The sequence below is a fragment of the Lodderomyces elongisporus genome, chromosome 8, assembly GCF_030384665.1.
Source record: "Lodderomyces elongisporus chromosome 8, complete sequence".
Taxonomy (NCBI): Eukaryota; Fungi; Ascomycota; class Pichiomycetes; order Serinales; family Debaryomycetaceae; genus Lodderomyces; species Lodderomyces elongisporus.
The window spans coordinates 95001-116862 of record NC_083680.1 but is presented as its reverse complement, the minus strand read 5'-3'; the positions used below and the strand labels follow the sequence as shown (position 1 = coordinate 116862).

At 35.8% G+C, this 21862-nt stretch overlaps 3 protein-coding genes across 3 annotated transcripts; all 3 read left to right on the top strand. All coding sequences in view use genetic code 12, as the record gives it.

Moving 5' to 3' along the window:
- Positions 1 to 2081: 2081 nt before the first annotated feature.
- Positions 2082 to 5291, top strand: PVL30_005390 (uncharacterized protein; the record flags this gene model as incomplete). The annotated part of the gene is made up of 1 exon (XM_001523794.1): positions 2082 to 5291. One exon carries the CDS (start codon positions 2082 to 2084, stop codon positions 5289 to 5291), a length of 3210 nt encoding a protein of 1069 aa, XP_001523844.2.
- An 822-nt stretch (positions 5292 to 6113) lies between these two features.
- Positions 6114 to 8678, top strand: PVL30_005389 (uncharacterized protein; the record flags this gene model as incomplete). Its single annotated transcript, XM_001523793.2, has 1 exon — positions 6114 to 8678. The coding sequence occupies one exon, from the start codon at positions 6114 to 6116 to the stop codon at positions 8676 to 8678; it is 2565 nt and encodes an 854-aa protein (XP_001523843.2).
- Positions 8679 to 11083: 2405 nt separating this feature from the next.
- CPH2 (Clr6 histone deacetylase associated PHD protein-2 Cph2) lies at positions 11084 to 13963 on the top strand (the record flags this gene model as incomplete). Its single annotated transcript, XM_001523791.1, has 1 exon — positions 11084 to 13963. One exon carries the CDS (start codon positions 11084 to 11086, stop codon positions 13961 to 13963), a length of 2880 nt encoding a protein of 959 aa, XP_001523841.2.
- Between the last annotated feature and the right edge of the window lie 7899 nt (positions 13964 to 21862).

The window sequence follows — 21862 nt, the reverse complement described above, 5'->3', positions numbered from 1 at the left end:
AATACAAACAAGTATAATATAGTAAAGTATTGTATAGTATAGTATTGGATGTCATTAATAAAATAATACAATTCTTGAATAGCGAATTCTAGATGCAAACTTTGACCCATGATGACTATCTTTGGATTATCTTTTATTCATCACTTTGCTTAATACCGATTTTTTGACTACATACAAGCTGGAAAAAAACAGAGTTTAATGGAAACATTTTTTTTGTTTTTGGTACATGTGCCACTTCTGCCAGCGGATCTCATGGGTGCAAATTGTTATGTTAATAAAAAAAAAATACAAAATTTATAAAGAATATTAATACAGATGTTCTTTACCTCCGAGAGTTGGAAGAATTGAATAAACCCGAGAAATCTTTAGCAAATAATACAAATGAAAATAAAGAAGCAAAATGAAAAATAAAAAAAAAAACAATAAAAAAAATTACCCAATTTGTATATAAATATAGATGTATATATGTATATAGATGAATATAAATGTATGTACCATACTCTCTTACGGAGACGGAGATCTTTGGACATTGAATTGAGTTGAATAAAAGACAAGATGATGCATCTAAAGATATTCTAATTTTAGAAAGAGCAAAAGTAAAGAAAGTTTCGTTTAGCTTACATCTCTTTTATATTTATTTTATTAATTTTTTTTTGCTAAGGACATTCATTCATTTAGAGCTTTTCGTTATATTGTAAAATGAAAGTTAAGAAGGGAAAGATGTAGAGTTGAGTATGGCTAGTATGGCAAGTCTAGCAAAAAATGAAAAAGAGTATACGCATACTTTTTTGGTATTCTTTTTTTTTTTACATAAAAAAAACACAAGGACATGTAAATTGAGTTGAATGGGCAATGGTGTCTTGTTTGAAAAGAAAAACAAAAGATAAATTTACGTTGATATAGAGTTTATCGAATGGCGAAAAAATATTACAAATGCACTTGGAAACAAGGACTAGAACCAGAAAACACGGAGGACATGGAAGAAATGTAAAGGATCAAATGGAGGAAAACTATTGAGGTGTAAGAAGAAGTGGCTTCAAATTCGCTTAAACGATATTGAAATAATAGCCAAAAAAAAGAAGAAAGAAAGAACCAAGGTATTTCGGCTCTTTTAATCAAACATCTTCATTATGAACTATCCACATCTCAAAACAATTTCACTTTACAGCTTGTAAGAAAGTAAACCACAAAAAAAGCCTTCATTTTGACAGAATAGAGTATAGTCGGTAAAGAACATGTCTTCCTTTTTTTATTTTGTTTTTTTTGGGGCCTCATAAATGATCGGCAAAGAGTCTGGCCCTTTTCTCAATATGCCGTGAAACCCCACTCGGTGCTTTCAATTCAATCATCAATCTTTTACAAAGTACCATCGTCTAATTGGTTTGATGTACATGTATTCCCATCGTACTCGAAAAAGAAAACAAATGGTATGTATTTGGTTTATTGTTTAGAAATCTTTCAATTCTCTCTCTCTCTTTTTTTCTCTCTCCCGCTCTCCACATCTTTCAGATTGGGAAAAAAGGTTGCAAAATTTATGTTACCCAATTAGGAAATTTAATTTATAGTGGACTATTCATTTACAATTTTGTGCGCACATGCACCTACTCCATTTTCATCACCATTATTGACTAGTCCCATTTTAAATTTTTTTTTTTTACCAAATCCAGTAGTCTAACCTTTCACGAGATCTCAAGTACCCTTTATTTTAGCTGCACAAAATGATCTCCACCAAATATAGAAATTGTTCTGGGTCAATCGAGATATGTATTTATAACCATGGTCAAAGTCGACCATATTTCAGAAAGAGTGTTGGCGAGCTTTTTCTTTTAGTTTGTTTTCATTTTTTTATTACTTTCAAAGTCTTTTTCAAAGGATCTCATAAGTTATTGACCAACCTGTTTCTGTTCTTTTCTTTTTTCTTTTTCATAATTCTTTTCATATTTTCTTTTTCATAAGAAGATAGTTTAAAGACACACCTAAACAAGAACCAAAGGTTTTCATTTAATTCAATTCATTCGTTACTATTTACTCAAAGGTTCATTAAAAAAAAATTCTCAGATAATTGACAATTGTGAGACAACATGAAGGTGTCCACATCTACATCGCTTTTTGTCACATTGTTGGCAATTGCTAATGCAATGGAGGCGAGAGAAGTAAAGGAAAAAAGAAACTTTTTAATGGATATATACAATGGTTTGACAGGTCAAACAACAAGTGCTGCTGCCGCAGCTGCCGCAGCCGCCACCACTCCTGCAGCAGCATCATCAACAGTAGCAGCAGCAACAGTAGCTGGTTCATCGCCTTTATCACCAGCATCATCTGGGACTGCTGCATCTGCATCTGCAGCTGCTTCATCAGGTTCAGCTTTGGTTCAAGGAGCTGGCTCTTCCACACCATTACAAGCCGGAGCATCTTCCTCAATAGTTAATGATGAAGTTAACACACCAATATCCTCAGCAACAGCTTTGCAGCCTTTATCATCATCAGCTCCAACTACTTCTTCTGTTGCCTCCAGTTCCTCTACTGCATCTAGTACATCAAGAGGTCTTTTTGCAGCAGCAGCAGCAAGAGTTGCCACGTCTTCTTCTTCTTCATCAGCAGCTTCTAGCTCTGTTGACGAGGATGACGAAGAATGTGAAGAAGAATCAACTTCACCTGCAGATGAAACAACAAGTAGCCCCCCTGCTGGCACAACTACACCTTCAACTGTTGCTCCAACTACAGCAACAACTGGAACAGGTGCAGGAACATCTTCAGCAGGAGGTAGTGGAGGACTTGAGTCATGGTTGTCTGATCTTTTCCCTGGTGGATCATCAACTACTACACCAACTACTGGATCTTCAAATAGTGGAAGTGCAACAAGTTCCGGTGCTCAATCTTCACAAGCTTCTGGTTCATCTACCACACCTTTGGGATCTGGCACTGGCTCGAACTCTAGTCAAACGTCATCAGCAACTAGTGCAACAAATTCTTCAAGTCTGGCTGATGACGATGATGATGATGATTGTGAGGAAGAATCAACCACTCCTGCAACCATAACACCTACTACAGGTGCAACACAAACAACGACCACGGGAAGTGGCAGCAGCAGCAGCAGCGGTGGTGGAGGTGGTGGACTCAACTCCTGGTTGTCTGATCTTTTGGGTGATTCATCAAGCTCACAGCCAACTGGAGCAACATCTTCATCAGTTGCAGCTGCAGGAGAATCAACACTTTCTACAACTGCAACTCCAACAGGTTCAGCTACAGGTTCAGCTACAGGTTCAGCTACAGGTTCAGCTGCTACTCAATCAGAAATTAGCTCTAGTGTTGAAGATTGGTTGAGCTCATTACTTGGCGGCGAGTCTACTCAATCATCCGATTATGATGACGATGAAGACTGTACTGATGAACCTACAGCTCCAACTACAAACTCCGTTCCTGTAACAAGCACTACTGATAATGGTGGAAACTGGTTGAGTTCATTGCTCGGTGATGACTCTACAGTTGTCTCAAGTACAGCAACTGGAGTTCAATCTACTCCAACTGGCTCTGTTAAAACTGAGAGCTCATCTAGTGGAGAGAATTGGTTAAGTTCATTACTTGGAAATGACGCTACTACTACTACTGCCTCTTCTTCTTCTTCTTCTAATACAGCATACACCAATGTTACTGGAACAGGTGGTGGCAGTTCAATCGCAGGTACATCTATTCATACTAGTGGAACCTCTCAAACTACAAGTGACAATGATGATGACGAAGAAGATTGTACCGATGAAACTGTTATTCCAACAGGAACAACGGGAGCAACAACAGGTACAGGTGCTGGCACTGCCACAAATGGTGGAAATGGTAACTCACAAGGTACTACAAAACAAACCAGTGTTACAACTGCTAGTCTGGACTTCTGGAGCTCTATTCTTCCAACAACTACCGCAACTGGTACCGGTAGCAATGGCGGTGACAATGATGACGATGATGACGACGATACTGATTGCGAGTGGCCCACTCAAGGTGGAGTGACAACTGTTCCCCAAACAACAACCATTTTAACTACTGTTAACGGTAAGCCTACAACAATCACTAAAACAACTGCTGTTGAATCCTCGATTGGTCATGCAACAACTGTTGCTGTGACAACGACTGTTAATGGAGAAAAAACCACACAAGTTGTTGCCACTAATGCTCCTGCTCCAGTACAAACTCATACCCAAAGTGAGACAGTTTACATCACATACACTGGTGCTGGTCAAACTTTTACCACATGGGTTACGCAAAACGAAGAGCAATGCGATGAAACAATTGTTTACACTGTTACCACATACTGCCCAACAACAACTGTTGCTCAAGGAGGTGGCGTCTACACTACAACTGTCACAGTTATTGCTACACATACAGTTTATCCTGAAGATTATGAGGATGATGGATACGAGAATGAAGGAACAGGAAGTGGTACTTCTGGCTCTTCTGGTTCTTCTGGGTCTTCCGGCTCTTCTGGTTCCTCGGGATCTAGCAATGATGGCGATGATGATGATGAATGGGAATGGATTGAAGAGGATGATGATGATTGTACTACAACTGCTGTGGCTTACCCAACTCAAGGCTCATCTGGATCCTCTGGCTCCTCTGGCTCCTCTGGATCTTCCGGCTCATCTGGATCTTCCGGCTCCTCTGGCTCATCTGGATCTTCAGGCTCTAGTGGATCATCAGGCTCCTCAGGCTCATCTGGAACTGTTGGAACTGGTTCTGGCTCTAGTTCAGGATCTAGTTCAGGATCAGATTCAATATGGGGATCAGGAAGCTCTGATTACGTTTGTCCTGGTGAAGATGGGTACGATAGTGAAGATGATGAATCCTACTCTGGTACAACCAGTGGTTCTGGCACATCATATCCTACTGAGGATTGTGTGGATGAAGAAGATGATTGGGATGACGATGATGAAGAGGACTGTGAAACTTATACTTCTGCCGCTCCATATCCATTAAACTCAACATCAACCGCTGCTCCTACTGCAACTAATAGCTCTACTCAAATCCTTGTTGCTGCAACCAGCGAGTCTGCTTCTTCTGCACTTACAATTACTTCAATTGCCAAAGGTGCTGAACAAACTAATGTTGTTGCAGAGACAGTGGCTGCTGAGAGCAGAGCGATTACCACAATTACGACATCCTTTGCTGAGAGTGCTTCTGCAAATGCAGTTGCATCTGCCGAAGTCGTTCAAGCTGCAAATGCTGGTGAAAAGTTGAGACCACTTGGTTTGAGTTCTTTGATGGTAGCATTGTTGGCTGTACTTGGGACTCTTTTAATTTGATTTGAGGTGAACATAATAGTGGACGATGTGGGAAAGCACTTTAGTTGAAGAAGTCAAAAGCAAGACATTTAATTTGAAATTTTTATACCTGAACAACTTGTTCATTTTCTCTTATATATATATATGTATTAGAAAACAAAAAATGAACACCGCTTAATAATGTTTTTTTTTCTCCTATCATTTAAGACAATTCATTTGTCTCTTTGTAAAGTTTTTGTTAATTTCAATGTAGATGTGAATGTTGTTGCATTGTTATATCAAAAACATAACATATTAAAATGCTCGTCGTTATCGAAACCAATACCATTAGTGTGGAGAAAGTGGACCCTGTTTTCTTGTGGTTTCTCTTTCAAGGCATATATCGCACTTTCCACTCCAATAATTAATAAAACAACATAAATAAAAAAACTGGAGAATAGAAGCAAAAGAAAAAAAAAATAGAAGAGAAAAGAAAAAAATCAAAGTGCAAACAAAATATTTATAGAGGAAACAAAACTCGGAAAGTGCGAAAGTCTTATCAATCAGTTGCCCTCCACTCTGCCCCCCCCCTTCTTCCTCTTCTTGCCTTGTATTTTCTTACCTTGCCTTGCCTTACTCTTTGTTACTTCACACTTTTTTTCGGAGCTACTATAATATACATATTGGCAGCAATTTGTACAAGATCATCACATTTTCATTCGTGACATTATATAAGCCAGGGAAGATTCTCATCACCATCAACACTAAAATTTGCGGACCCCTCTTACCTATCCCGTATCCAGAACCTCAAACAAGTAGCACAAGATGGCGGTGGATAGAAACACGCTCATTTTTTTCATCATAATGTTTATATTTCTCTCCCTACCGTCTGGAAACGATCAACCGCATTCAAACTACGAGAGAAAGACGTTGGAGGTATACCAGACACTGTTGTCAAACTCTCTTGCTGAGTTGAATAAATCCGAATATCTTCTGGGGTATGGTAATATTACAGGGTACCAACTCTCGTATGAAGATCATTTACAACACAAGAAAGTTAAGGATTGGCCTTTTCGTCATTACGACAAAGATCACCCATGGAAAGAGAACCAAGAAGATTCGATATTGCCTAATTTTGTGAGTGAAAAAGTACGGCTGTTTTGGGGTAGAGACTATGCAAGCAAAGAAGGTGACGCGTATTTGTTGAATATATCAGGTAGAGCCGATGGTGATTTTATCCCAATCAAGAGTGAAGTGAAGGTTGTGGATCTTGTGATTCCAAAGTATTTGAGACAATATTACGATTCTAGATCAAACTTTGATGATGATGATGATGATGATAGTAATAATAATAATAACAATAATATTGATGATGATGATGATAACACAGATGCTCGTAGTAGCAGTGTTAAAAGTGGTAACGGTGAAGCCGCAGATGGAAGATATATTAGGAGAAGCGATAGTGAAATTGGAGCTAGTAAAGAAAACCTGGCTGCATCCAGTATGGCTGTAAATGAACAATACCCAAGAGTTGGAAATATCACAAAGGAAGGGTTGATTTCTGTGGTTGTTAAAGGGTACCAATACAACTACAATGAGCCCGATTTTAAAGTTGTGAATGAAAGTGAGAAAGTTGGAGATGCCATAGTTGCAGACTTGCTGTTGACGTTAAAAGACTATTTAGAAGTTGAAGACCATCTGTTGCAGCTAAGCGGTGTTTATTTTCAAAACACTGGCTCGTTGGTGGCCACAACAAACTCGGCCAAGTTTTTTGGTTCTTATGGGTTGAGTCATCTTGTAATGAATGAGGACAAGTTTCAAACAGCAAAGACTTTGATGAAGCAATTCAACAATATAAAGAATGACAAGGAAGTTACTCTTGATGATATGAATAGTTCGATATTGAAGTCGATGGACCAATGTGAGTTTGTTACGTTTATCCAATTCAACAAGACAGGCTTCTCACATGATGACTTGAGGTATATTGATAATGAATTGAAACACCCTACTGGAAGTCCATTGCCCCACGAGTTGCCTCAATTATCCATTGGCGAGATAATGGTTTACTCTCCTGACTGTGGAGTTGTTTTGACAAAGAGACCACAAACTCCATTTGTTGGACGCAAATCGGAGGTCTTGCGTGCCCAAATGAAGAATGTTTTGACTGGGTTGCTTGTATTGGTTTGCGCGCAGTTGTATTTAATTTTCAAGCAAGTGAACCTGGCGAGGACACCTGGCCAATTATCTGTCATATCGAGCAAGACTTTGTTTCTACTTGGATTTGAAGATTCCCTCTTGGCTCTCATGTCGCTTCTTCTTTCAACAGTCACAGAAGACTTGTATTTGCTTCTTGCATGTATCGCCACTATTGCATTTATGCTGTGTGGTATATTTGAGATGAGGTTTATGGTTAGTGTTCTTACAACACAAGCCAATGAGAGAGGCACGACATGGTGGGAGATTATGAGGGGTGCAAGCAACATTCCATCTGAGTCTCGAACTGGTGGTGAATCGGTAGCTGAAGCAGAAAATTCCGAGGGGCCAATACTTCCCATCGCCAATACTCCAACAGCAACAGCGGCACAACAACAACAACAACAACAGCCTCTACAACAGCCACAGCAAAATGAACCTGTTCCAGATCAAGCATGGCAAGAGACTTCATACAGTAACTCTATCTTTGCCTCTGGGTTTACATTTACTATAATTGCCATGTTTCTAATTTTCTCATCCTTGAGCTGGCGATTAAGGTATCGAATTGTATTTGAGTACATGTGTCTAATATTTATCAACTCGTTTTGGATACCTCAATTTTTAAGAAATACGCTAAAGAATAGGAGAAAAGCTTTTAATTGGCAGTTTGTTTTTGGAAGCAGTATCATTAGAGTGTTGCCATTATACTATTTTGCATTGTACAAAGGTAATCCCTTAAGACATAGATATGACCCTACATTATGTATTGTTGTTACCATCTGGATGGTGATCCAATTATTTTTATTGGTGTTGCAGAATGTTTTTGGTGCAAGATTTTGGATCAATGAAAGTTGGTTACCCAAGGCGTACGATTACCAACCGGTATTGACATTGAGAAATCTCAAGGAAGATGGATTTTCAAGTGATTTGTTGGCGAGTTTCAAGCAAAAAGTCACCACCTCTGCAGCTTCAACTGCTGCAGATGCAACCTCTCCACAAACTTACGTGGAGTGTGAGTGCACTTGCCCAATATGTATGGCCGAAGTTACATTACCAATCATTATGAAGGATGAAGTAGAAGAGAGTTCCAAAAGAAAAGTACACATTCCAAGTGGTGTTAAAAAGGAGTATATGGTCACGCCATGTCACCATATTTTCCACGTGGAGTGTTTGGAGAGCTGGATGAAGTATAAATTACAATGTCCAGTTTGCAGAACTAGCTTACCGCCAATATAGAGTTGATTTATAAATATATTTCTTTTTCCTTCATTTTTTTTTTTGTACATATACATTTATATGCATTTGGTTCCAGTTCGTCATGTTTTGATCTAGTGTTAGAGCTAGTGTTAGAGCTAGTGTTAGAACTAGTGTTAGAGCTAGTGTTAAAGTTAGAGTCAGAGTTGGAGGGCAGAAGAGAGGGATGGTATTCTTGATTGTTAAATTAGTCTAAAAAAATTCTTTAGCCGAGGGTAAACGAAATGGAAATTGGAATTCGTCTACATGCATAGTATGATTCAAACTTCACATGGGCCATAATTTTTTTTTTGATCAATGAAATGATTTGATTCAAAGAATTCATGAACCAGACGAGGAACAAGAGAAGTGGGGGGGGGGGGGGGGGGGAGAGAAAGAAAGAATAAGTAAAAGGGCCAAGGAAATGTATAATGTGTAAACTAAAGGGACACGAGGCTCAATCTGGTTGCTTCTTCTCTATGCAAAGAATTCGCATATGATTTTGCTGTTTGGGGGGGGGGGGGGGGTGAGACGGTTGGCAAAGCTAAATATTTAATACCAGGTTTTTCTTTTTTTTTATGAATATACATATACACATATATGCATAGATTAGTTTGAGTGAAGGTAAGAAAATAGAACATAATCAAACTAATGTTTATAAACTTTTTGAATTTAAATTATTGGCGGGTGATGTAGGAGACGCAGCGTAAACAACAATTTTCGATTAATTACTTCTGAACTGCTAAACAACATATAGCAAGGTGTTTCATAATCTTTTAAGAAACAGAATACGCGTACGAGACACGTCCGTATACTTTGATTTCTACTTTTAAAAGTATTTGATCTGTTTTTTTCTTTTTTTATGCTTTTGGGAGTCGTTCTGTATCGGTTGGGAAAGAGTAAATTAGGAATGTGCTATACTCATGTATGAAAAAAATATGACTCTCGCATTATTTCCGAACTTCCGTTGAATTGAAAAGTCAAGAAGTTAATCGAGCTAAGAGGCATATAGAGAGACAGATAGGGGGATAGAGAGATAGAGGGACAAACAAATTGAAGGAGGTTCAAGAAGACTGTAAACGAGGTAGGTATCATTAGACTATACAGCACGTTGAATACAGGGAGTCATTCATTGGTCAGAAAAAAATTATTTTATGGAAAGGATCCTAACTAAGGCAGCTCAACTTCTTTTTTACTTTTTCTTTTTTTCCTATTTCCTTGGTTCTTTGTTCTTCATTTGTCGTTTGTCGTTCCTCGCTATATTGGTTGATGCATTTCCTAGTACCATTTAACTGATAGGGGGTCATTGATGTAGGTAGAATCCGGACTTTAACGAGACAAGAAGTTTGTAAACGAATTTGCTCCTGTAATGATTATCAAATGAGGTAAGCATCGTATACAAGTATTAGTCATGGCTTACACCCTTTATAGTGTTTGTCTTACCTAATTTGTAATTAGCAACAGGCGCTAGATGACACAAAAGAAATGCAAAAATCATCTGATCTTTTTTCATTCTATTTTGCAATTTTGCAGCACGCACACGACCTACGACGCAGATAGTATACACACTTACACACTTACACACTTACACACTTACACACTTACACACTTACATACACACACACACACACACATAATCTCTCTCTCCCTTCTCTTTCTATGTAATTATGACTCCCGCCCTGTGCACCATACCAAGGAAGGGAGGCTAATTCTATATATTTTCCGTCCTGGCCTACATAAAATGACCTACATGCCATCTTTAATTGACCCAAAACAAACAAAAAAAGAAAAGTCAAAAAGAAAGATAAAGAGCTTAAAGAAGGTACTAGCAGCAGAAGTACAAAAAAAAATTTTTTTTCTTTTTTGTTGTCTATATACATTCTTAGATTTCTTCACTAATTCCCTACTACTTGTCAATACTGATATAAAATCAAATAGATTCCCCTTAGTGGATAAATTTTTTTGCATCCGACTTTATTATCAGACTCATACATTCCTTGGATATTTTACATAAATTTTAATTTTTTTCGAAAAGGTTTTCAATACAGTCAAGTCAAGTCCAGTTCAGTTTCTACTAATATACAAAGATTCTTACAATTCAATATTATAATTCAATTAAATTATATTATAAAATAGGAGTAACAACAAGAGCTGATAAAGGAAGAGTATTAAGAAGAACACCTCAACAATTACACTAAAAATAATTACCAACCAATAGACTAGGTATATTTTTTTTTTGTTGAGATTTTGACTTACCAAGGATACATATTGGTTGAACAAAGTGTTTGCTAGTTACCACTACTTTAATTTAATTTTTTTGTTTTCGTTGGAAAAAGAATACACATCTACTAAAGAGCATTTGAGGATATATACAGTTTAAACATTGAAATTGAATTTTACTTTACACCATGGAAGTTGCAGCACACGATATGACGCAAAGAGTTAAGATGGAAGACGAAAGAGCGTATGAAACGTTGAATGACTTGAACCTTATAACTGAAGGATCGAATAATCTTGCACTTAATGAATTGTACTCGCAAGGTCTTGATCCTCAAATGTCAAACTTTAACTTTGACGAGACGGATGAGTTTCTCAACTCTATTTCTGGAGTTTTGGATAATACGAGATTAGTATCGGGCGTGCCACCTCAATCGCTGTCGAATAATCAAACCAATTACAACGAGCCCTTCTTGTCACCTTCATCAATCAATGGCGAGGAGATTATTTTCCCAGACTTTATGGGCCAAGCTTATCACGAGCACAATCAAAATAGATTGTTACAGGAAACTAGCAGTAATGTGAGCTCAATACCAAACGAAAAAATGAGTTCTTTTTCATCATCGGTGGTAACTTTTAATAATGAGAATGTTACACCAGTGTCTCATTCTTCAATCGAAATTTCCGATTTCACATCACCAGAGTCTATGACAAATGATAAGCCAATAAAGGTTGAGAGAGTTGATAAGTCAGTCAAGACTGAGAAACCAGACAAGCAGTCGCCCAAGACGAGGCAATCTTCATCTTCCACTGGTGCAGGTGCAGGTGCAAGTGCTGGTGCAGCTACTGCTAATGCGAAAATCACCAAACCAAAGGGGTCAAAGGATAAAAACTCGCACAACATGATTGAAAAGAAATATAGAACCAATATAAATTCCAAGATTCTCATATTACGTGATGCAGTGCCCGCTTTGAGGATTGCTGCTGGGTGCGACGATGTTTCTATTGCTGATTTGGAAGGTATCACCCCAGCATCAAAATTGAATAAAGCCAGTGTGTTGACAAAAGCTACAGAGTACATCAAGCACTTGGAACAAAAGAATGCGATGTTGAGAGATCAGAACTTGTACTTGCAGCGGATTATTCAGGAAGCTAATATCAATGCAAATGTCAATCTATCACAAGTAGGTGGTGGACCAGTAAATTCAATTTCACAACACCAACAACACCACCACCAACAACAACAACAACAACAAACAGCCTTTGCTCAAACACAACATGTATTGTCTTCGCCATCGGAACATACAATTACTAGTGGTAATGCAGCACAAGGAAGTTACAGCGAACCACTGTACCAGTTGGTACCTAACGTGTCTTCTCCACAGCAGCAGCAGCAACAACACCAACACCAACCATTACCACCACCACCACAACAGCAACAACAACAACAACTACAACCACAACAGCAACAACAGCAACAACAAGGGAACACGAATCAACCAAATAGATTTTTACTTGGTGGTATGGCTGCTGTTATGGGAACATCATTATTTGGTGGCAGTGGTGAGAATGATTTCCGAAGCTTAAGTGCTTTACCATTTGCCTCGTATATCTTTCCACATGCTTTGCTTCACCCATCTCCCATGATTGTACAGTTGTGGGTCTTGACCAAATTGATTTTGGTGATTGGAAGTTTGGCTACTATTTTTGCTCCAATGTTGAAGAGCTTGTTTGCACAAACAGAAAAGGGTGGCGATCCATCATCTTCACGGCCATTGCTTGATTGTTTATTGGCTAGTTTTCATTTCAGAGCACCATTAAGTTTGACTGCGTTGAGAAGAAGGGAAATTTTGCAAAATTTGCAAAAAGGTGCCGATGCTGCATCATTCACGCAATTGACGTTTGATTATTATTATTTGCTCAGTTGTGAAGAGAATTTTGAAAACACGTTTTTAATATTGGTCATTGGCGCTATTTTGGAAAGAAAGGTTCCTCAATTGGTTCCAGCAGTTTTGAGTCATACATTGAATGCAAAGAAAAGCTTGATTACCAAACTCGCTTACAAAGGTGATGATGTGACTTTGAAAAGGTTGAACAAATTGATAAGTAAGGTTGACGGTACTTTGATGTTTGATAATTGTTTTTTCACGGAAAGATTTATGAGCAATGCGTTGGAACAGAAATTCGTTGATAACGACTTGGCTAAACATGGTCAGTCTAAGTTTGTTGAATTGCAACAGAGATTTTCTGGTGATTTTTTCTCTAGAGTTTTAGAGATGAGACTTTTGGAGTTGATCCAGGATTTGAATATTACATACTTGGATCAAGTCAAGGGAAACAATGGTCAAATTTTGAAGGATTTAAAGATTGTTAAGCTGCTTATTCCGGAAAACTCCGTTGTCAATACGTACAGTTTGCTCTTTGAGACGGTATTGAATACAAACCAAGCACCAATATTGTATAACAAAATCAAATCCAACATTGACTCGAAAGTAGAAGCAATTATGGATAGCAATGTTGAGATTTCTGATGATGAAGATGATGAAGATGAAGAAAAAGAATATGAAAAAGAAGTTAAGGAAGTTAAAGAATACGACAAAGCTGGTGAGGAAAAAGAAGAATCTAATTTGAACAATACTTTTACCACCGCTTCCATTTCCAAGTCAGCTGTCAAGTCTTTGATATCTCGTGAACAGTTTATCATTCTCTTGTCATCTTTGGTCACATACTACCATAACTTAGATGAGAGCAAAAATGAGATTCAGCTTCTCCAGTATTTCAAAAATTTGACAACGTCGAGTATTGACCTACTTGCATTTACATCATTGATCAAGATGGTCAATGAAGTTGTTCCTGGTGTCTCCTCAGAGAATGTTTATATAGCAAACATTGTTGTGTTGTTACGTAAATGGCTTCGTGAAGATGGTGGTGCATTGTTGAGCAGTGATTTAAATGAGAAGTTGACACGGTTATTAGTTTGCAAGGGTAAAATTATCAACGGGATCGAGGTTGATGAAGATGAGGAAGATGACGATGAAGATAGAGATGAAAACTATGTTCGCAGATGTTAATAATTATGGCTTGTTTAGGTGCATGAATGTTTATTTGGGAGGTTTTTTATCCCAAATTTAATTTCTCAGAAATGATTTTTGATAGTTTTAATGTATAATTTCTTTTTTACTTTCAATTTTCTTGAAAGTTGTGTTCTAATTTTTTTTCCCTTATTTTTTTTAAATTCAGAGAACCAACATGTTTGTTTAGTAAATGTTTTACACGCTGTAGATTATTTTGATTTGTACAATATGGGTATCTACAATTATATTGTATTGTCATTTATTCATCGATTGTTTCCATTCATATCTATCCTTTTATTTTCCTAAATAAAAAAAAAGTTTTTGAATTTACCAGTCCGAGTGTATTAAATGTTGGTATAGTTCTGTGCTTTATCAATTTTTATTTGTTTTATTTTTTATTTTTTCATTTTTTTGCCTAAGTAAAATTAGCAAATTTCCGCTTCTTCCGTCGGAACAATTTATTTTTTATTCTTGACGGGATAAGGCGAGGCGTGTTGACTCCGCACCTTCATATTCGGCAACTGATAGATATTGTGTTAAATGCGCTTAATCTATTGGTTGGGGGTGTGCGTGTGAGTGTGTGTGAGTGTGTGTGAAGGAGGAGGGCGAGGTTGCCGAAACTTTAACTCCTTATTTGTGATTTGTGATTCTTTGCATTTACGAAACAAGACAAATGGCAAAACAATCTGTTTACTGTGCTCTAACAATCTTTGTTGCCATTTTAAGAAGAAACAATAAAAGTTAAATGAATTAAAAGGAGGTACTTAAAAATGGAAATGTAGTGGTAAAGGGATTAGGTCTTTAGTTGCACAAAACTTGAAGATAATCCGGCATTCGTTACGGCCTTTTGATAGCCGACATTCACCTTTTTTGTACAATAAAATTTTGTAATATTCACTTCTTCTCTTTTATTAGGTGTTTCTTTGTTTACATGTTTGCGACTTGCTTAACTTACTTTTTTTTTTTCGAGTGATTTCATCTATATCTTTACTGGAGATTGTTCATACTTAATTGTGGTTTGGAACAGAGAAGGTATTGCAAAACTCATTCCTAACAAGTAAGGCGGGAGGAGGCACAACACAGCAAAGGAACAAAGGAACAAAAGAAAATGAAAAATAAAAAAATTCATAAAAAGAAATATAAATAAAAACAAGAACAAGTACAATTTGGTGGCGCAGGTGAAATTTTGGCTCTTGGGTACTTAATTTTAACTCAAAGGCGGTCGTCCTATTGTTTTAGGCTTGTGGTAGTGTCTCTGGTTGTTTATGTATGTATGTTGCACAGATGAAGGATGGGTCGTCCAAAAGTAAAATCTAATGCGAAGAATCCGGACATAAAACTCCAACAGGTAGCCCTTTAAAATAGGAGTGAATTTCACTGCTACCTAATTCCGCCTGTAGAGGTATACGACTTTGTTGTTGTTGTTGTTGTTGTTGTTGTTGTTGTGAATAATACATTCTTTGATCCAAGGCTATGACTTGCAGAGACTTAAAAAAAAAAACCAAGCCTTGTGTAGATGATAATAGTCCAACTGGAATAAAACAAGGCAAGGAAGGCAAAGAAAGCAAAGAAAGAATTGTTAAAAGCATTGTTTTTTTTTTGATGGTTGGGTACGGGGGAAGGGGGGGTGTCCGAGAGAATGTTGGTCTTGCAGGTTTGAGCATCAGCGCAACATCTAACAGAGAAATAAATATAGTTATCAATTTAGTCATGCTAATTTCAAGTACCATATTAGTTCAATTATAAGTTTCCATACTCCATGTTCTTTTTTTTACTATTCAATTGTCTTTTTTTTAACCTTGCGAACCTCTTCAATTTTGAGTGCAGCAAGGTTTAAATGAACCAAACCAATGTTAGTGACAAAAAATAATAAAAAAAGATGAGATTTCATTCGGTATTAAAATGGAAAATAAAGATTGATTGATCAGCGATGATGCACAAAATGACACGAGTGGAAGGATTCAAATTGAAACGAATTATAGATTTTTATTTTAGGTCTTTATTGTTTACAAGGCTATTTGGCTAATTCTACATCTCGAATGCGTTTACCACATTCAAGTTTATACATAAGTTTGTATGTAAGTAAGTTTGTTTGTAAGTATGTGTGTGTGTTTTTATGTTTATATGAATATTTGTATGTACTTGTGAATGCCAACCTCAAAACAAGAAACAAACCTAAAATCAGTACCAAAATGAGTGTATACTAAAAGTTGTTATTGACTAAAACACTGGTATTGAGCCTAGGTGTGATTTGTACATGTAAGTTTACCTGTTTTACAGTTATCCGTTGCTTGAATAAAAAAAAAATTTCAACTTGCTGTTGGAGCAAACTCACAACCTTTGCCGTACTTTCCAGATATCTAGTTCGTATCAAAACTTTTATCAAAACTTTTATCAAAACAACGATTGTTATTTCTCTTGGAAACAAAAACTGTCGACTCTCCATTAACCACAAAAATACTACACATTTAATGCTTAAGTAGTGAGTGAAACCTTTCGCATAGGCACCATAGCTCATAATGTTTTCGTCATTCAGTGTTTGGTTCATCCAAGTATAGTTAATAGTTAAGAACAGATTTAAGATATTCAACTTGCGCTCCTTGCGCTTCTTTTTTTTGCTTCCATATTTTTATTTTTTTATTTTATTTATTTTTTTATTTTTTTATGGTTTGTTCTGTGACAGCTCTCAATGCATAATGCAGTAATACCTATTCATTGCCATTTTTATGCTTTTGTGTTTAAGAGCACAAAATTTGTCACAACATTTGACTAAAAAGGAAAAAAAAGGCAAAGACTAAAGAATATGACTAAAGATTGAAAGCTGGGAATAAAACCATTAATAGGAAATTTAAGTAAGAGTGAGCAGAATTAGTGGTGGTGGTGGCGGCAGTAGTAGTAGTAGTAGTAGTACTAAAAGTAGTAGTGGAAGAAGATGGGTTAGATGGGTTAGTGCAAAGTTGCTTCCTATACGAACATAGAACAATTACCTTACTCTCTGTTGACAACACCACCAATTAACTTGCACAAAATCTGATTGTTTAATTTTTATAAAACCTTCGATAATGAGTTTGACTAAATTAACCATAATGGTTTTATTTTTTTTGGTTCATCATTCTTTATAGTCTCTATTTTCTGCTTGACTAAATCCAAAAAAGATGATGTCACGCACGGTGTTATTCATAAATGTATTAATCCGGTTTGGAGGCAATTTTCTAAACGAATCAACAACTTTTTTTTTCTTCTCTCCTAAATTTATTAGAAACTTCAATTGTTGAACTTGACTATTGTTTAAGAACATATTTTTTCTTTTTTTTTGTTGTTGGTTGGAAACAATTTGAATTGGATATTGCCCTGTCACCTTTTTTTTTTCTCCTTCCAATTTAATCACTCTACTTTTGCTATTATCCATTATCCATTTCCCAATGTCCAATTTGGAATTTTTCGATTTTGTAACTATTGTGTAAGTCCGTGAATCTGTATCTGCGAGCCTCAATTCGCGAGGTGGAAAGACACGCCAAAATTTCAGATACCCACTCTTTTTGAGTAAGCAATTATAATTCCAATATGGGCTGTGTCGTTATTATTATTACATATTTTTAGTGATGGAAAAGCATAGACGAAAAAAAAAAAAAATAATAAAGAAAGAAAGGGAAATAAACGAAAGCGAAAGCGAAAGTGAACGTGAAAGTTAAAGTGAAATTGAAGTTGAAAGTGAAAGTGAAGATGAATACCTCGAATTCTTAAAACAGCCAAAGTTGAAACAGAACTGGTAGCTAACTAGCTGAAAATCAAACGTTTGTGTCTTTTTCCTTCAAAGGCGACGGTTGTACTTGATACAACGATACTGGTTTTTCATCTGGAAAAGAACTTCAATTGCTTATGGATGTGTGCTATTTTTTTTTTTTAGTACATGCTTCATCGCAAAACTATTCACAGAAGGATGAATCTAAAATCATTCAATTGTTCATATAATTTTTTTTCTTTTCTTCTTTGCTTGCCTAATCCTGAATTTCAAAGGGTTAGCGTTTGTTAAGATATAAAGCTTTTTGGGGGAAAAATTAAAATATTATCTCGTTATATGATCCGGGGAAAGGCGCGAACGGTGTATAGTGAGCACTTGATTATTGTTCTTTTTCTTTTTCTTTTTCTTTGTATATATATATTTGTCCTCTAATCAGTAATATAAAAATGCACCGCAGTTCACCCGAAGCAAAAAAAAGGAGATTCTTTTTTTCCAGCGCACACAGTTCAAAGATACGTCGAAACAAAAGGTTATATTTCTTCCAACCATCTTTGACAAAGCAAACTTCAAAGTAATGCGATGATGAGTTTGCACGAACTTTTGAGATTTCGAAATTGAAAGGAAAAAAAAAATAGAAAGGAAAAGAACTAAAATTATGAAAATTATCTATCTAGCATTGTTTTCCTTGTCTGATAATTTTTTATGGTAATCATTAGTAATTTTTGCAGTCTAATTCCTGGGCATTGTCCATTCGGCAAGATGGCACTTCCGGAAACTTCCTTCTCCTCCACGTCGGTTATGAATCAACACTTTGTAATCCTGTAAAGCGACTAATGCATAATTTGTTGTTTCCATTTATCAGTAATTGGTTTGTAATTTATGTTGTTTTTATTTTTTATTTCAAAATTTTCATGTCTCCTTTACATTTTTTTTGCTTTCCATTTACCTGCAGCAGAAAAAAAATTAAAAAAAAAAGTTAAAAAATAAAGAAAGAGAGAAAGAGAGAGCAAGCAAAAAAGCAACAAAGACGAAATATGCAAAATTGATTGAAGAAGGAAAAGATGAAGAAGATGAGAAAAGCATGTAGTCGATGCACCAAGGGTTCAATATAATATGATTCGCGTTGTTATACATGCATACTTCAATATTCATATTGAAACAGACCACCATCCTTTGTTCTTCAACATGACGACGATGACCTCATCGATGTGATTCCTTTCCCATAAGAAAAAAGAAAAAGGAAAATAACTTTTGATAATCAATCAAACCTGAAATTTTGCATCCAATATGAAATTGACAAGAGTAAAAACTAAAGCAAAAAAAAGCAAAAAAGCAAAAAAGCAAAATTGAAAGGAATGAAATGGTAGTGAATTTTTTCCAACCTTTAGATTTTTTTTCAAATGACCAACAAGTGGTAGGATACTTTTTGACACGACGTTTGAGTAAAGTATCATGCAAAATTCCGTTCATTGAATCAATAATCTTTGTTCTCTTTTGATCTGTATTTTTCTTAAATGATACCTTCAACAGCAATTTGAAAACAAAAAAACAAAACAAAGAAAATTTCAAGAGTAAGTTTGAATGAAATTCACAACTAACGAGATTGACATGGCAACTGTGGTTGTGAGCTTTATATTCACCAGACCAAATACCAGCGTAGTAAAAATGCTCACGAGGGGTGTCTCCATAAACCAAATTGCAAAGATTCTCAGCAGATGTCAACAGTTGTGCGACAAATGACTTTTGCCTAGTAAACCATATAAAGCATCAATCTCTTCTTTCCAAGAACAAACTGAATTCAAAATTCCATAGTGACGCCAAATCTCAATTGTGAACAGTACACCTGTCTACTTAGGTTTCTTCATCCTGTATCCTCTATTTCACAAATTTTGTTGCTTCATTTTCTTTTTTTTGCTTCACTTTCAATTGTTTTTTCCAACCAAATTCTGTTGCAAAAATCAAACTTAAAAAAAGAAAAAAAAAAACAAAACACCACCAAAAGTATCAACTATCACTATCCAAATTGGACATCACACACTTTAATATTATTGCACACCCCCAGTGTTGAAATCTTCCTTTCAAAAATTATGCACGTTAAACTACGTAATAGCCTTGTCCCTTAATTACATAGCTTGCAGAAGAAGTGAAAAGAGGGAGAAAAAAAAACAATTATAAGCTAGGTTGACCCTTTTTTATTTGTGACGAAATTGTTTACGTAGTCAATCTTACATGGAAAGGACCAGAAAATAAGAAAAAACAAATGAAACGAGAACGAAAACAGAACATCTACATTACGTTGAAGCATGCCGCTACTGGTTTATTCGCCACAATAGTTGGTTTCTGATAAGATGTATTATGAGAACTAAAGAATAGACCAGCAAAACAGCAAAACAACAGGTGAAGTGATGTACTTGAGAGGGGCGGAGTAGGGAAAAGTTAGATGTGAAGAAGTGAATCAAATACTAGAAAAAGGAAACATTGTGAGAAACAAACAATCAAACAAGCTAATAGCAAACGTGTTTTATGAGAGCCGGGAGGGGAGTGGGTTGGGGTTGAAAAGATTAAATTCCTTATAAACACACCTCAAGGCAATTATATGAATTACGAAAATCTGAAAGCAATAACGGATAAGAAAGAAGCAAAAAAATTTAGCCCTAAAGACGGCATTAGATTGTTATTATGCAAACTTGGTGATGTATTATTCACTAAAGATTTAATACTTGTTTTTGATTTTCTTGAATTCCCAGAGAAAAAAAGGAAAAAGAAAATAGGTAAAAGAAAGAAGGAAAAATAAAAAAAAGGGTACTGCTGTCTCAATATTTTGAGAGGATCTATGGTCTACTTTAATAATCACTTGTTGCTAGTTTATTATGTTTTTAGTCTTTGGTTCCTTAGACCTATTCATACTCAAAACAAAGTATAACAAATGGTTGGTTTCACAAACCAAAGAAAAAAAAGAGGAAAAAAGGAAAAGAGGAAAAGAGGAACGAAAAAATCCCATTTTTCATTTTGCTTCCATCGTTTCCCAAGAATGATACATTGTTTTTTGTCAGGACAAGGAATGTTGAAGAATTAATTTTGAAACGCCAAAACTTTTTTTACAATCCACTACTCAACATTTTTAGGTGGCCATCGCAGCACATTTCGTCAACGTAACTCTACATACGAACACAACGGATTACCTTCCACGCCTTTTTTTCAGCAGGGAAATGACGATCACTAGCTGCATAAACATTCAAGAACAAACATCAAAGAAGGCAGGCCAAAAAAAATAAAAAAAGAATAGAAAATAAATAAGAATAAAAAAAAAAGAAAAAGTGAAGGAGAAAATATATTATACAGAAAAAAAACATATAGCAGGCTGCAAAAACTTCAAAGGTTTACCCTTTTATACTCCAATAATCATCCATTAATCTTTGTACTATAGTGTGTGCTTTTCTGAACAATAATGGTGAAATATCCAAAGGTTTGTATACCATCTTTGCGCTTTGTGTCTTTAACTAAAAATCTAAGGCGAGCGAAAGAAGGAATTCAGAATGCGCAATTGGCAAAAAGGAAAAAAAATCCAGTCTACCAAATATTTCAGGAAATATAATGATTGAGAAAAAAAAAAACCAACACCCACATAATGAAAAAAGAAACACAAAACAAAAAATAGAAATGAGAGACAATTTGACTATTCACTAGAATTAGTTTAGTTATCCTACAACCAATCTATCGAAAAAGGAAAATCGAAAAAAAAAGAATTAAATATTTAAAATATTAATGGAGGAAGAACAAAAAAAAAAGAAGACGTGAAGATAAAGAGATTCAAGAAGTGTTAAAAAAAAAATAATACAAACAACATTTGTATTATACTATTTTGCATCAGGTATAAAGCACAGCGGTAGTGATCATTAATAGCAGTGGCAGTAGCAATAGCAGCGAAAGCAAAAAGACAAAGAGCAAAAAGACAAAAAGCAAAAAGCAGCATGCGTAGCTAACCATTTCAAAGTGATAGTGAAGTAAGAAAATAATACTTTAATAAAAAAAAAACAAAAACAAAAACGATTAACTAATCATGCATTCTATTCATTCTTTGTATGTTAACTTTTTCCTTTCTAAAAAAAAAAAAATCAGTCAAGTACGTATAATTATTACGAAACGGATGTATC